Here is a 15,961-nt window from a genome sequence, read left to right as displayed (position 1 = left end):
ATACTTCAGACTGGTGCTGGTGGTGTAATGGTGTCGGGGATATTTTCTTGGCAAACTTTGGGCCCATTAGTACCAATTGAGCATTGTGTCAACGCCACAGCCTACCTGAGTTGTTGCTGACCATGTCCATCCCTTTATGACCACAGTGTATCCATCTTCTGATGGCTACTTCCAGCAGGATAATGCTCCATGTCATAAAGCACGAATCATCTCAGACTGGTTTCTTGAACATGACAATGAGTTTACTGTACTGAAATCGCCTCCACAGTCACCAGAACTCAATCCAATAGAGCACCTTTGGGATGTGGTGGGACAGGAGATTTTCATCTTGTATCGTAAATGTTTACGATTGTTTTTTTATAGATATTACACAAAATTATGCACAAAAAATACCATCAACAGACATAGCACACAGTGTTTGTACTTTGTCATTTTAAAGATTATCAGAAGAATAAAAACATTTGTTGTAATATTTTATACATATTTCAGATTTTGGGGTGACGCAGTGGTGCAGTAGGTAGTGCTGTCGCCTCACAGCAAGAAGGTCGCTGGTTCAAGCCTCGGCTGGGTCAGTTGGCGTTTATGTGTGGAGTTTGCATGTTCTCCCTGCGTTTGCGTGGGTTTCCTCCACAAGTCCAAAGACATGCAGTACAGATGAATTGGGTAGGCCAAATTGTCCGTAGTGTATGAGTGTAAAAATGTTTCCCAGAGATGGGTTGCAGCTGAGAGGGCATCCACTGCGTAAAACATTTGCTGGATAAGTTGGCGGTTCACACCGCTGTGGCGACCCCAGATTAATAAAGGTACTAAACAGAAAAGAAAATGAATAAATCTCAGCTTTTTTATTTTATTATTATTATTATTATTTTGCTAATAAACATGTGAACACAATATGCCAACACTACATTACAAATAGAGGAAAACAGCCAGGGGAATAAAAACTAATTCAAATGAAGACAAAACATGTTGTGATGCTACAGTTTACTTTTCAATTAGCAATTTACAGCTAACATGAGAGGTCCTGTGTTTTACGACGATTTTTAAGCGTGTTACGGTACCGAGCGTGACGTCACCGCGCGATTGTCTGGTCAACAACTCAGCTGCTGTGGGGCGACCGCGGGAAAAGATTCCACGTAACACATCGGCCGGTTCCAGGGAGGGACTCCGGGACTCTCTTTTTCGGCATCACCGTGGCTGTGTTTTCGGGGAACATAACGGGAACACGTCTCCGAAAACACGCCGAGACTCGTCTGTCCGGAATAAAGCGGAGGAGGTTTTTCTAAATCTAGGACAGAAGGGGGAAAATGGAGCTGGATGACGGAGTTGTGTACCAGGACGACCCGGGGACATCGGCGGTGATGTCGGAGCGGATCTCGGGCCTGGCCAACTCCATCTACCGCGAGTTCGAGAGACTCATCCGCAAATACGACGAGGACGTGGTGAAGGAGCTGATGCCGCTGGTGGTGGCGGTGCTGGAGAACCTGGACACGGTGTTCGCCGAAAACCAGGAGCACGAAGTGGAGCTCGAGCTGCTGAAGGAGGACAACGAGCAGCTCGTCACTCAGTACGAGCGCGAGAAAGCGCTGAGGAAACACACGGAGGAGGTGAGCTTTAAGATTTATCATCTTCATCATCAGGGGCAGAGCTGCTTTGTTTTGTTGCAGCAGACATGATCGTATGATGCACGTGCGTGAATGGCTTTGTCATCATCATCACCATCATCATCATCATCATCATCATGCCTGCCCTTTGATGATCAATCGGGCCCTGGGTAGATATAAATGCATTTAAGCATCCTCAGTGCGGCAGGCAGTCTTATGTCTTTCGATGATGTTTGTTTGCCCCTTGTCAAATGCTTCAACTTGCTTGCATTTAAAGGCTGCAGATTGTAAACAAGCACAAATACAGCAAGCCTGTTTCTTGTTTCAGCATGTAAACTACATGAGAGTCATGTGGGACAGTAAGTTGTCACAGTGGCTAACTGTAAGGTTTTATATAGAGGTAAAGTTGGCTTTATATTCGGATATTCAGACATTCTCCTTAATAATATAATTTCAGAAAAGTATTCTTCGCAAATTCTAAATAGGAAAATCATATCATCAGCCAATGATTATCAAAGTACGGTATGGTTTTGTTTACAGTCAATTTCGAGAGTTCACACTTACCGTAGCTGATGATTGATTATAAGCAAGTTTGGCATGCTGACCCAGGAGAGAGCCCTGGGCTTCCTCCCGTTTGTAGGGCAAGAGGGGAGCTTTGAGCTCAGAACTGTAGGATATGCATCTGTGGAAAAAAAAATCTTTTTAATAAATGTATGTATGATTACATTTTTTTAAACAAGAACAAAATGGAAAATAAAACAAATAATAATGCAAATAAATAACAGTACAAAATTGTAATTCAGAAACAAAGACCAAAGTTCAACCCACATATTGTACAATAAACAATATATGTAGTAGGTAAAAATTCAGGCAAGTAAAGAGTGGCAGCATGATGCATATAGTAATAAAGGTATAAATAGTGAAAAAAGGATAAAATTATTTGGTTGGAGGGGGGGTTAATTAATAATTATTAATTAAAAAAAATTAAATAAAAATGATCTGGGTAGATTAAAAAATCTGACATGAAATTTTACTTCATTAAACGGAGCATTTGATGAAACAGTCTCCTGATATGCATGATTATTAAGCAGTTTTTCATTTGAATCGCTGTGTAGTATTAATTTTCGCTGTGTCGCTGGTTTTGAATGACATATTCAACCTTTCTTTGTTGGTAACGTGCATGAGTTAATTGTTTAACGCGACTTTAATCTGTTTTAGAAATAAGATTACAGTGTATTGTACAGTTCTGGCCGTGTGTAAGCCTGAGTTTGGACAGATTAATGCTGCTCAGTGGCTTTGTGTGTGGCTGATATACAGTGACGGATGCTTAACTGGGATTATGAGCAATATGCCTGAAACATTCAACTATCAAAACATAAGTGAGCATTGAGCTGCATTAATCTCTCTATTTGTGTGTGTGTGTGTGTGTGTGTGTGTGTGTGTGTGTGTGTGTGTGTGTGTGTGTGTGTGTGTGTGTGTGTGTGTGTGTGTGTGTGATCTGCTGTCATCTCATTCTGACAGACTGTGTGTGACAGACTTCTGCGGTCATTATTCACTGCTCAACATTGATCTACTACTCACATTTCAGATCATTGATAAACTAGAGAAACTTTTAAGATGGTTTAAGGTGACTGTTTCAGACCTGATGCGTTAAACTTTTATGCTGTGTTAAATAATATATTGAAAATTAATTACTGCCTTATTGTATTTTAGAATTTTATTTTTTATATTATAAAAATAGCATAGCTTTTATTAATATGGTGAAGTTAGTTTTATAATTTCTTTATTCTTTTTTTGTCGTCAGTTTTGTCATTTGCATTTTTTAAAATATTCTATTAAGTGTTTTCAGGTTTTAGATTATTTTATTTAAGCTTTATTTTATTTTATTTACATTTGCTTTATTTTATATAAGCCTTATTTGTTTAAGCTTTATTTTATTTTTATTTTATTTTTATTAAAAATTTATTTTATTTGATTATTTGAAAATGTATTTATTATTAATTAAGCCTTATTTTATTATTTTTACATTTATTTTTTATTTTATTTAAGCCTTATTTTAATTTACTTTATTTGATCTAGTTTAAGCCTTATTTTATTTTAATTTACTTATTTTTATTTAAGCCTTATTTTATTTCATTTTATTTTATTTTAATTTATTTTGTTTTATTTTGTTATGTTATTTTATGATTTTAAAATTTATTTTATTTTATTTAAGCCTTATTTTATTTTAACAAGTTAATATTTATCATTTAGCATAGTTAATCTTAACTTGATGTATTAAAATGACTAATAGTTAACCAAAATAAATAATAAAATCTGCATAGACATTAAATAATTGAATATATTTTAAGTCTTTTCCCAAGAAAGAGTTTTTCATCTTCATTTAAGTTCATAAGATAACTAAAACGCTGTGGCACAGTTGGTAGTGCTGTTGCCTCACAGCAAGAAGGTCGCTGGTTCGAGCGTCGGTTGGGTCAGTTTTTGTTTCTGTGTGGAGTTTGCATGTTCTCCCTGTGTTCGTGTGGGTTTCCTCTGGGTACTCCGGTTTCCCCCACAGGTCAAAGACATGTGGCATAGGCAAATTGAGTAGGCTAAATTTTCTTTAGTGTATGTGTGTAAATGAGTGTGTATGGATGTTTCCCAGAGATGGGTTGCAGCTGAAAGGGCATTTGCTGCGTAAAACATGTGCTGGATAAGTTGGCGATTCATTCTGCTATGGCAATCCCAGAATAATAAAGGGACTAAGCCGAAAAAGAAAATGAATGAATGAATTTAGAAATGAATAAAACTAAATGACACTAAAATGAAACCAATGCCAGCAGTGTGTTTGGTTTAATTTCCACCTATTTTTGTAATATATGTTCTGTGCAGATACAATTTTTTTAGCTTTATTTCAATTAGTTGTTATAATTTTAGTTTGTTTATACTTGTTTATTATTATCTCCATAATGGATGTCAAATCAATATGAGATCAAAGTTTAAATTAATATATAGCCTTATCTAAAAATATTTGAGTCCATATATATTTATATTTGGACAGCATATTGTGTGATAATAATGCAGTAGAGTTTAATTTGATGAACTTACTTGCGTCACAGAATATTCACAGTTAAAATAATATAACTGATTTACTATAATGTTAGACTATTTTAAAGTTCATAAACTTTAAATCTCAGACCACGTGTTTATAAGAGTTTGGCATAGCACTGAAAATGAAAGTGAATCGAAAGTGACATGAGCCTTATGTTTGTTGATGTCTGAGCTCTGGGGGGTTGCTGAATGAGTTTTGTGTGCCAGTATGATGGAAACCTAAAGTGACACCGAAACGGCTCCTTTTTATAAGATACTTGCACTGCACCGGGCTCTCCGGGAGACCCCTGTACTCCAGGCATCAAGCATGAGCTCTGTAGTTTAGAGTTTGCTGGAGAGACATTCCAATTAGGGAAAATACGTCAGGATGTTACTTCCAGGCCACGAGGTCCTTTACTGTGTGACCAGACTGAATATCCCTTTCTGTTTTTTTCTTGTTAAATATCACAGATGATTTTGTCAATGCATAATGCACATTTTGCTGTTTTCATATGTTTCTGCTCAGATGTTTGGGGTTTAGAATTTATTTGGTTATTTTAAAATAAAATTAAAAGTAAAATGATTAAAATGCATAAAAAATAATTATAACTTTGGAAGGATACATTAAATAGATTTTTATGTTTTTATTTATTTCAAAGGGACAATGCACATTAATAATGAAGAAATGTGCAATGTTTCACAATTTTGCATCTGAGGGAACATTTGAAATTTGCTGCATTTATAAAAAAAAATCCACGAAATCATACTATGCCTATAATTATACTATAAAAACCAATATGAATACTATGAAAACTATTATAAAACCAACAGAGCACTATCACAGTCATTCAAACACACACACAACTGTGCGAGCATGCAAATAGATTTCCTGACTTGATGAAGAAAGTTTTATTCACATGTCTCATTCTTTTGCATTAGTTCAATTATGAAATTGATTATGAAACACTAAATATTACTTGTGCATAGTGTTGGGGAAAGTTACTTTATAAAGTAATGCATTATAATATTGAGTTACTCTCCAAAACTTACTTTACGTTACTTTTTATGATAATTAATGCGTTACTTTACTTTTGAGTTACTTTTACATTTCTTTTTCTGACATGTCTGAGGCTTGATTTCTTTCAGAACTTGCAGGGCTTTTTCCCTTTTTTAAATAGAGAAGCTCGGCAATTAACAACACAATGTATAACATTCACTTACCTTAAAAAAAAAACACATAAAAAATAATGTAGGATAAAGTTATCTTCGGAGAACTTCCTAACACCAGATCTACATATGCAACCATATATAGATTAATGAAATGTGTTTGCTATTTATGCACTTTTTGTGCATTCAGATAATCCTCTTTTCCTTTTCTTCCATGTGTTCAAAACAATGACAATATTTCTATTGCATAAATGTAAGGCTCTGCCATCTTCACTTCTGTCTGTTTCTGCATTCTCTCATTGCTTGCGGGATTTAATGACACTATTTTAATCCAGCAATTTACTTTTAAAAGCGAATTAACTAAATGATAAAGTAACTCGCATTACATTTTTAAAAAAGTAACTCAAATATTATTGCTTAATTTTGAAAATGAATGCATTACTTTACTCGTTACTTAGAAATGTAATATTATTATGTAACTCGCGTTACTTATACGTTACCCCCAACACGGCTTGTGCATGTCCAGTTAAGTTGACCAAAAAAGAAAATAAAAAGAAACCTCAAGCAGCTAATTAAATAAAACGCCACATTTTAAAGTAAAAAGACAAAATAAGATTATTTGTAAAATCTATACTTGGATTATGCTATCTTTTTTTTTACTATTAGATTACAAAAGTCCAAAAATAGTATGCAAGTGAATAAAAACACGTTTGTACAGTGTAAACCCAAATTATGTTTTAGTGAATGAGTAGAGTAATGTGTTACTTCAATACTCATTCAACTTGTGAATTTGCTGTCATTATATCATATTTGCCTTATTTCAATCAATGTACTTTTGAGATATCAGTGTCTGCTAAACATCAGTAAACCATTTATACAACAGTTTATTTCATAGAGTAGATTTTGTTATACATGTTTGATAAAACTTCCTAAATTAAACCTTTAGAAAACTTTTCTAAGTCTTGATAGATTTGACATTTTGTTCTTCCATTCTTTTTAATCAATCTTACTATCTAACAGAAATCATAGTGCTTTTTCTTCATAAGGTTTTCTAAAGGTTTAATTCCCTAAATTAAATCTTTAGAAAACTTTTCCGCCTTTTACCCAGCAGTCTCTTGATAGATTTAGCATTTCGTTCCTCCATAAAGATCTGGAAGATCCATAAAACTGAATATGATGTACCAGCCTTCACATTTATCCTAGATTCTATTTTTAATCATCCAACAGAAATCATGGTGCTTTTTTCTTTTCAAGGTTTTGTATCTTTTAGTTTGAGAGTTCAATCAATATGCTGTGAATTGAATTAAAGTTAGCAGACACCGGTTTACCATTTTTTTGAAAGAGAACCAAAGTTATTGCTGATTCATCTTTCTAATCCTGAAGAAAAATAGCCACTTTCCTTTTAAGCAATTGTTCACCCTCAAGATTAATAATTACTGTTATGTATCCACCCTCAGGCCATCCAAGATGGTGACTTTTTTTTGTTCAGTAGAACATTAATGACTATTTTTTTAGTTGAAATTAACTTTTGTGATTCATAAAACCCAAGTTAACTGTTACTCGCATTTTGAAGTACACATTACATTTTGCTTAAAAAATCCCACGATTCTATGATAAACACGCGATCATAATCGTGCATCTAAATGCGTTATGGCAAACAACATTTGAACTACTATACTGATCCACTAATTTCAGTTTGTACATGTTTAGTTTGGGTAATACAAACTTTATACATTCATTTTCATTTTGCATCAAGGTTTTCTTTGAAAATGCTAGTCTAAATAAAGAAACACAATGTCGTTTTTCATATTCCATTGGCGTTTTGCATATTAAAAATACATTTTACTACTCATATACTTTCTTTACCTGCTGATATATTGAGATCTTATGAAGCAAAATTAAACTGAATACTGTTTACAGCTAAATCCTGTAATGTCTGTTAAAAACAAGATTATACAATAAATCATTTTTCTTTTGTCAGAGGTTCATTGAATTTGAAGATTCCCAAGAGCAAGAGAAGAAGGACTTGCAGAACCATCTGGAGAGCCTGGGATCACATTCCCGTCAGCTGGAGCTGAAGATCAAAAACTATTCTGACCAGAGTGAGAATCCTGCTTTTATTTCACATATTCTTTCATTATTTCCAAAACCTTCATACATACAGTACTGTGCAAAAGTCCTAAGCACTATACCAGCTTTGTTGGCCTAAAAAATCTGCACAATGTTCAATTAATCAGTCTATTTAATAAAAACGAACAGAAAATATGTAGAAATAACAACAACAGCACATTTCCTCTTCTAGCAAAAGTTTATGTTTAATGTGGCTTCCCTTGGCGCCAAGCACACAACTGTCCTGACATTTTTTGAAATAATCTTCTGTGTAATATCAGCCTTTTTTAGCACTTTCCAGAGTTCTTCTTTAGGTTTAGAGTGTCATATTTTTCTTTTTCTGCCCAGGTGATGTCATACAGCCTCTATAATATTCAGGTCTAAACCTGGTGGAGATCATTTCATGACTGAGTTTCATCAGCTGTTTCCTTTCTCCAAATAGGACTTCATTGCAATTAGCAGATCACTATCATGAAACTATTTCCACAGAAGGCCTTTCCAGAAGGAATGAAATAATGGATGAAAATCTGTCTGTACTAGGCTTGGGGCGGTTTTCAAATTTTAATACCGTCAAACCTCCTCCCTATTTTACCTCGGTATCCGGTATTACCGTGCATGATAAAAATAATGATGATGTAATTCGCAGACAGCGTCGCCAAACTGTTGGCTTGTGCCTAAACCATTCAGAAGATCTGCGCTTGACGATGCTCTCTCTCATTCACACACATACATACACACACACACACAATATTGTCAGACTGTGCGCTCGCTCCCGTTCAAACTACACCAGAGTTACTGACCGCTTCCGTGCTTTATTCTGAAATTTAATCCCACATCACAAGAAATCTGGTCGGGTCCCGCGGTACAACATCGGGTATGCAGATTGCTAGTTCGCATTTAACACGTCTCCCTTCTCATTCGGTCGAAACCGGAAATACTGCCAAACTGCAGAGGTTGTGGACTTTTTCGAGACCAGGTCACTTGGTGCACGACTCGCCATCTTATCTCACCTCTCTTCACACTGTCCCATGATGACAATCAAACATACGCATTTTTAGGCATTAAATAAATAAAATGTATTATTTAATACTTGTCTCCTGTTTAAGTGCAATGTTTTTTATGATGATAATGGTATTGAAACTGACACCGTTGCTATTTTTAGATCCCACGGTATACCATATTACCGCCCAAGCCTAATTTGTACTATATTCAACATTCACATTTCCATAACTTCAGACATTATTGCTATCAACACTGGTAGAAATGCAGCTCAAACCAGAGCAAACAGCCTCCCTCTCTCCAACATCGTCTTAAACAATTAAACCGAAATAATTCAAACTCTAACCTAAACTGACTCCTATCCTAACAAACCATACATAAACTTAAAGATCATTTATATATTACCGTGTAAAGAGTCACTTAGTTATATCCATTATACCATCAGTAAAACAACAGTTGGCCTAAAACTTTAGCACAGTACACTGTATGTCCATGCATCTGCTCTAAAAGTCCTCATGCTTGGCTATGACATGATATATTCCACACTTATATTAGCTGTTAGGTGAAGTGTCTTCACATTTTTATTTTTATTCACATGGTCCATAATGGTTACTGTGCCACAATCCACTCTCTCTCTCTTTATTCCTCTCTCTCTCTTCGACCCCATTAATGGATCACTGATGATGTGCAATGGGCCATTTACACAAGAAAGCTGTGACATTTTCTTTGGGTTCGACATGTAGATTTTTGATTCCTCTTGTTCTGCCATTCATTGAAGTAGCTGGTTGTTGATTTACGGCAGGGTTCACTCTATTAAATGAGATCCCAAAGCACTTTCGATCTGGATGTAAATGTAAAACATGTTTGTTTTCTGTCAGTATTCCAGTCCCTGCAAGCACATTTGTATTAATAGATGGACAATATATTAGTGCATCATATCGCTTCTCAGGGACAAGTTTTTTGTTTGTGTGTGTGTGTTTTTTAATTAGGATATTTACTCATGGGATATTAATGAAATATGGAATATATACTTATAGTTGCATGTTTTAAGATCAGTTACTTAATTTAGGGTTGATTTGTAGTAGTGTTATGTATTTTACACTTAAAAAGTCTTTAGATTGTTGCTGTTTGATTAGAAAGTAAAAAAAAGCTCATACGCCACACTAAAGGGGGTATTGTGTTATCAGTGAGCTCTGCTTCTTCATCAAATGGCCACATTTAATCCTGAGTTTTCTTAATTTAGCTGAATTTAAATAAAATGTCAAAAAATGGAGCCTTGCTGCTGTGCTGTCATGGCAACGCTGGTAAAATGATGCCTCTAGACTTTTGTTTGCTGTAGGCGTGGGATGATAACCGGTTTCAAGGTTTACAGCAGTTTGGAAAAGTCAACGTTTTAAAACTGCTTAAAGTTTCTGTTATACCATTTCTAAGGTATATGTAATTTTTTTAAATGTGTTTTTATGTGTTGTAAAGAAATCTGTGCTTTTAAAACTAATAAAGAGAGCAGAATTAGAAGAAACTACATTTGTTTTAATTGTTTAGCCTGACAGGCTTACTGTTCTAAAATATTATAAATGTTTTCTAAAATTAAATATATTGTGTTATATGGGAGAAAATTTGTTGTTTTCACAATACTGTGATACAGTGATATTTTTATTCAAGATTATTATACTGTCAGAAAGGTATACCGGCCCTTGCCGCTATTTTATTGGTTTTTTTTTTTTATCTGAAACTTTTATTATTATACTATTATTTTATATAATAGTATTTACAAAGAATTTAATAAGTATATTTTGTTTGTATATGCTGTCAGTTATAGTTCCTTGGAAAGTTCTATTTTATATTATAGAAAATCGGAATCTGCAAAAATCTGTTTGCATGTCACACTTGCCAAAAAATCTGAATTGGCCAAGAAAATGGAACTTCAAAGGGGACTTTTCATCCTACAAGATGATGTAAAATAAGTCTCTGATGTCTCTAGAGTGTGTATGTAAAGTTTCCATAAATAATGTTTTATAACTCTTTAAAGCTGCCCCTTTTAGGCTTTAATCCTTCATTTTGGTGACTATCGCTTTAAATTCAAATGAGATTGTGCTCTTTTCAAAAGAAGGCGGAGCTACAAATGCCTGTGTGTCAGCATAGTGGCAGATTCAAAAACAAATGTCCTATGCTGATGAGGGACAGATTGACACTGATGGGCGGGGTTTTTCCCCTTTGATGACACATACAAAAGGAGAATGTCAGTCAAAGAGTTTCTGTTTTTATAAAGTATAGTAATAAAAAATAAAATTAACAACTGTGTTTAAACCCCTTATAAATGTGATTTTTGCATAATAGGTCCCCTTTAAATTATTATAACAAAGCATTTTTGGCTTTGGCCAGATTATTAATCTTGGCGCGTCTCCTTCTAAATCCTTAATTCAGTTCAATTCATCGTTATTTATATAGCGATTTTACAATTTAGATGGTGTCAAAGCAGCTTAACATAGAAAATTATAGTCAATTAAAACTCTGTCAGTCCAGTTTTCAGAGCTGAAGTCTAGTTTAGTTCAGTTGAGTGTGGTTTAATTTTCCATGCTGAAAGTTCAAACACTGAAGAGCAAATCCATCGATGCACAGCTCCCCAAGTCCCAAACCAACCAAGCCAGTGGCGAGGAACAAACTTCACCAATTGACCAAAGTGAAGGAAAACACCTAGAGAGAAAGCAGGCTCAATTGGGCATGACCATAAACTTAAGCTTTTGAATTATTTGTTTAATAACTTTAGTCTAATTAAACACTATGTTTCTGTGGCCCTGAATCACATGACTCATTTACTGTTGTTCAATCACATTTGTAAAAATGCTAAACAAAGACAATTCAGACCAAGCATGTGCTAGAATCGTGCTTGACAATAGTCCCATGGGTGATAATGAAATCAGTCAAGCACCAATACATGCTAATTACAAACATCTGCTGTTTTAATCTGGCACTAATGAATTAATTCTGGCATCAATTAATACTGTGCTGCCAGCAAGATTTGAAAAGGATATCAGTTGCACTAGAAATCACTGTGCTGAAGTGATAGGGAATTAGCAGTTTTGATGATGGGAAAGAAGCATCGGGCAGTTCTGCTGTAGGCTTACATTTAAACCTGACAGCTAAAAGTGGATTACGTCTTTGTGTCACCTCTTAAATCAAGTCTGTTTAATATCCTCAGCTCATCCTCTTTGCAGAACTTGCCAGTGTTTTATGGGCCCCACTGAAAGCATTATCTAGACTAGCTTTCAGGTTACTTTAAAGGGGTTTTACAGTGCTGTACAGCGAGTTGTCATTGGTCATTTGGGACCGTCTAACCTGTTACGAAGACGACTGTGACGATTAATTAGCCTCATTTCTCTGTCTTCATTTAGTTCTAAGAGCTTTTGCATGGCTTGTGTGTAACACATGCTTACAGGACACTACACATGAACATTTTGCACACTGTAAAAACAATATCCGTATTAAATTAGCAGTTTTTCGTATTTGGTGATTCGTGTTTTTATTTTTTTATTTTCCCCCATTTATTTATGCATTTGAATTGCATTATGGGACTTTGGTCTTTCTACCTAGAGTTGGGCGATATGGCAAAAAAAATTATCATGATAATTGTTTTCATATCAGTCGATATCGATAATTATCACTATAAATGTAAAATCTTTATATCTATCAATTTTGTAGGATTTTCAGCATACCAATCCCTTTGTGCAGCTGATTTAACACATTTTGTGAAATGTTTTAGCTGTCTGACAATATAAATAAAATAATAAGCAAAAGAACAATCTTATTTCAGCATATACTGTTCAAGTTTTCAACAACCAAAGACATAACAGGTTATTGGATATTATTATTCAACACCAGAAAAAAATAAATAAAACAAGTTTGGAGCAAGTAAAAGGTTAGTTAATGTCGACAGAATTTTCAGCTTTGGATGAACTCTCCTTTTAATGGTATGGTGAATTTAGGCTGAAATATCCTTTAATATATTTTATTTAGGGATGCTAATGATTACTTGATGATCTATTAATTGTCGATAACGCTTTAATCGATAGACCTTATCAATGACTGAATAAGCATGGACATTCAAAAGTTTAGTTATGCTAACATCAGTGGACCTAAATCTAAAAATGGGTTTGTAAAACCAAAAATAAGCAAGGAGGAGAACGAGACAACGAATGACAACAATAAACAGTTACTTAAAAAAAGAACATGGTGCCGAAACTTTGCGAGCAGTGAGAGCACTCAGCAAGGACATCTCCGAACTGAAGACTGATTTTAGAAAAGAATTCCAATTCAAAGAAGAGTTTAAAAATGATATGAAAACTGAAGTGGGAATTTCCCCATGGAGATTAATGCAAAACTAAAGGAATATAAAGAAGTGAAAAGGAGAACAAAATCTGATTTCAGACACCCTACCCAGCCAAGATGCGAACATACTTTATAGATTATTTCTTATACATTATATTACTTCAAACTACTAAAATGTCAATAAAAGTCACTTTGTTAAACTGTAAAGCAGAATTTTCAACATCAAAGTTCGACAGAGCAGAGATCAAAATTCCATAATGCAATTCACAACCGCAAATAAACAGAAAATAATTTTAAAAACAACAAAATTTTTTTAATTTACAGATATTTTTAAAGCGCATAATATTGCATGCAAAGAGTAGCAGATTAAAAGTTTTTTTAAACAGTTCATTTCTTTTTTAAAAAGCAAAATAATTAACTTGTAAATGTTTGTAAATTTTGCTAAGTAAAGTACTGAACCTAATTCTTTTGTGATGTTGAACTAATCAAGGTTCATTTAATTCTTTTGTCATTTTTCCCTTTTTTCAGTAAGTCGATTAGAGGAGCGAGAGGCTGAACTTAAGCGAGAGTATAATTCCCTTCACCTGCGACACACAGAGGTAAGAAAGTGCTATTCCAATGCCATGTATTTAACAAAACTCATGCCACTATTAATAATAATAATAACAAATTTAATTTATGGTGTGCTTTTTTAAGCTCAAAGCACTACAAAACAAAAAACTGAACATCAAACTTGCATAAAAATCACTGTGATTATCATCTGAAACAATAAATGATGCAAAATCACAAATTGATGGTGCTGGATAACAAATTAAACACTTGACATGAATTTACATGATTGTAGAGCTCTTTTTAAAAGTGAGGCTTTTCATTTTATTAAAGAAATTGGTACTTTAAGGATCTGTTGAATTAGTGAAATGCTGTTCTTTTGAACTTTAAATTTAGTTATAATTTTCAGTTTCGACAAATACCTTAAGATTAGATTAGATTCAACTTAATTGTCTTTATGTACAAGTAGAAGGCAACAAAGTGCAGTTTAGTTCTAATCAGGAGTGCAATATCAGCAAGTGCAGGATGTATGTATAAGTTATAAAGTGCAATTATAGAAAAACTAGGGTGATATTTACAGATGGATGTACTATGAACATTATATACAGGTTGTATTAACTATTAAACTAGATCAAAATTAAGCAGCATACTATTAGAGTGATAGAGTAATGATGCTGGAAATTCAGCTAGAAATCATAGGAAATAACTACTTTTTAAAATGTGTTACCATCTGAAGAAGTTGTGAAATTGTAATAATATTTCTCAGTATTAATGTTTTATTGTATTTAGTTGAGCAGAAGGGACTTTTGTTGTCGTTAAGACGGGCTTTTAGACTGAATAATCCATCTGTCTTTTTTTATCTTCAGATGATCCACAATTACATGGAGCATGTGGAACGTATTAGGATGCAGCAGACGGTAGGAGAGGCTTCTGACACAGGAACAATGGGCAGAGTTCGGTAAGATATACATTATGTTTGCCTTTTTAAACTTTATTGTCCGTTCTGCTTTTCACATTGTGATAATTTGTCTTTAACACATAAATAAATACATAAGTGATAAATACATCCGTACAAACAGTTAAAATGCATAATGTAAACAGTACATGATAAGGTAAACATTGAATAATTAACTTGCCGAATGCTTGCCGTAATGTGTAGGCGCAGTTTTAAGGAATAGCCATGTCAATAAAGGCTTTCCACATTTTTCTAGTGCCCTAGGGTTACCTTTGCTGTTTTTTTCTGATAAATCTCTTACCCAAAGAGCACCAACACATTAATTAAGCTACCCCTGAACACTTTTTGTTTGATTTTGGATTTTTAATAAGCATTTCTTCTGGCTTTATGGATTTTAAGTCTGCATCCTCGTTGTAACATTTCACAAGCTGAGTAGAGGCGTTGTGTTTGCTCTTTAAAAATGGCCATTGCTGTTTTTTTTTTCATTAAGGAATGAAATAAAATCTGATGTGAATGTTCAACCAGTGATCTTTATTTGCCTGATTGATAATTTAAGAGAGTTTGTTCTTCTGCTTGAGTGTTGTGTTACCAAACTGCTGTGTAACATAAGTTAGATTTTCTGTCTTGTTTCTAGTCCAAATATCTAAAAAACTCTTGAAACAAGAAGCGTTTTGATAATAAGTCAAAATAAGAAGTTTTTCCCAAATACACTGCCAATGGGGCTAAGCAAACTGATCATATTTTAAAGTGAAACAAGATTAATTTGCTTAATAATAGTAATAAACTTAATTTTTATATAGATTTATATACCTTTAAAAGTAGCATCTCAATGCACTTTACAGACATAAAATGTACTGGAGTAAAAGATGTACTCAAAAGTATGAATGCAAAAATATGTAATTAAATAAATAATCAAAAACACAAAAAATTATAATAATAGATCTAAAAAAAAAGAAAAAAAAAGCTTTAAGAGATGATTTAAAAATACTCAGGGATTATGCATTGTGAAAATCAGAGTGTGAAGAGCTCCACAATTTAGGTGCCAATGAAGAGAATGCCCGGTCTCCCATAAATGTTATCCACGTTGACTGAGCAGTTAAAGGACCAGCATCAGACGAGCGTAAAGCATGTCTAGGAGTGTATGGGATTAAAAATTCAGATAAATATTGTGGTGCTAGACCATTCA

At 34.0% G+C, this 15,961-nt stretch overlaps 1 protein-coding gene across 30 annotated transcripts in view; it reads left to right on the top strand.

Annotated features, from left to right (window-relative positions):
• The first annotated feature begins 1,107 nt into the window (after positions 1-1,107).
• Positions 1,108-15,961, top strand: part of spag9a (sperm associated antigen 9a) — a 70,575-nt gene continuing 55,721 nt past the window's right edge. For 29 of the 30 annotated variants that reach the window (XM_073941670.1, XM_073941665.1, XM_073941662.1 and 26 more), the window contains exons 1-4: positions 1,108-1,604; positions 7,819-7,939; positions 13,800-13,870; positions 14,687-14,778. In XM_073941670.1, coding sequence (XP_073797771.1) covers positions 1,305-1,604; positions 7,819-7,939; positions 13,800-13,870; positions 14,687-14,778 — 584 coding nt within the window. In that variant the 5' untranslated portion in view covers positions 1,108-1,304. The remainder of the gene's footprint in view (positions 1,605-7,818; positions 7,940-13,799; positions 13,871-14,686; positions 14,779-15,961) is intronic. The other variant, NM_001320288.1, reaches the window with a different exon arrangement.

The sequence above is a fragment of the Danio rerio genome, chromosome 3 (assembly GCF_049306965.1).
Source record: "Danio rerio strain Tuebingen ecotype United States chromosome 3, GRCz12tu, whole genome shotgun sequence".
NCBI lineage: Eukaryota > Metazoa > Chordata > Actinopteri > Cypriniformes > Danionidae > Danio > Danio rerio.
This window is presented reverse-complemented; position numbering and strand designations above follow the sequence as displayed.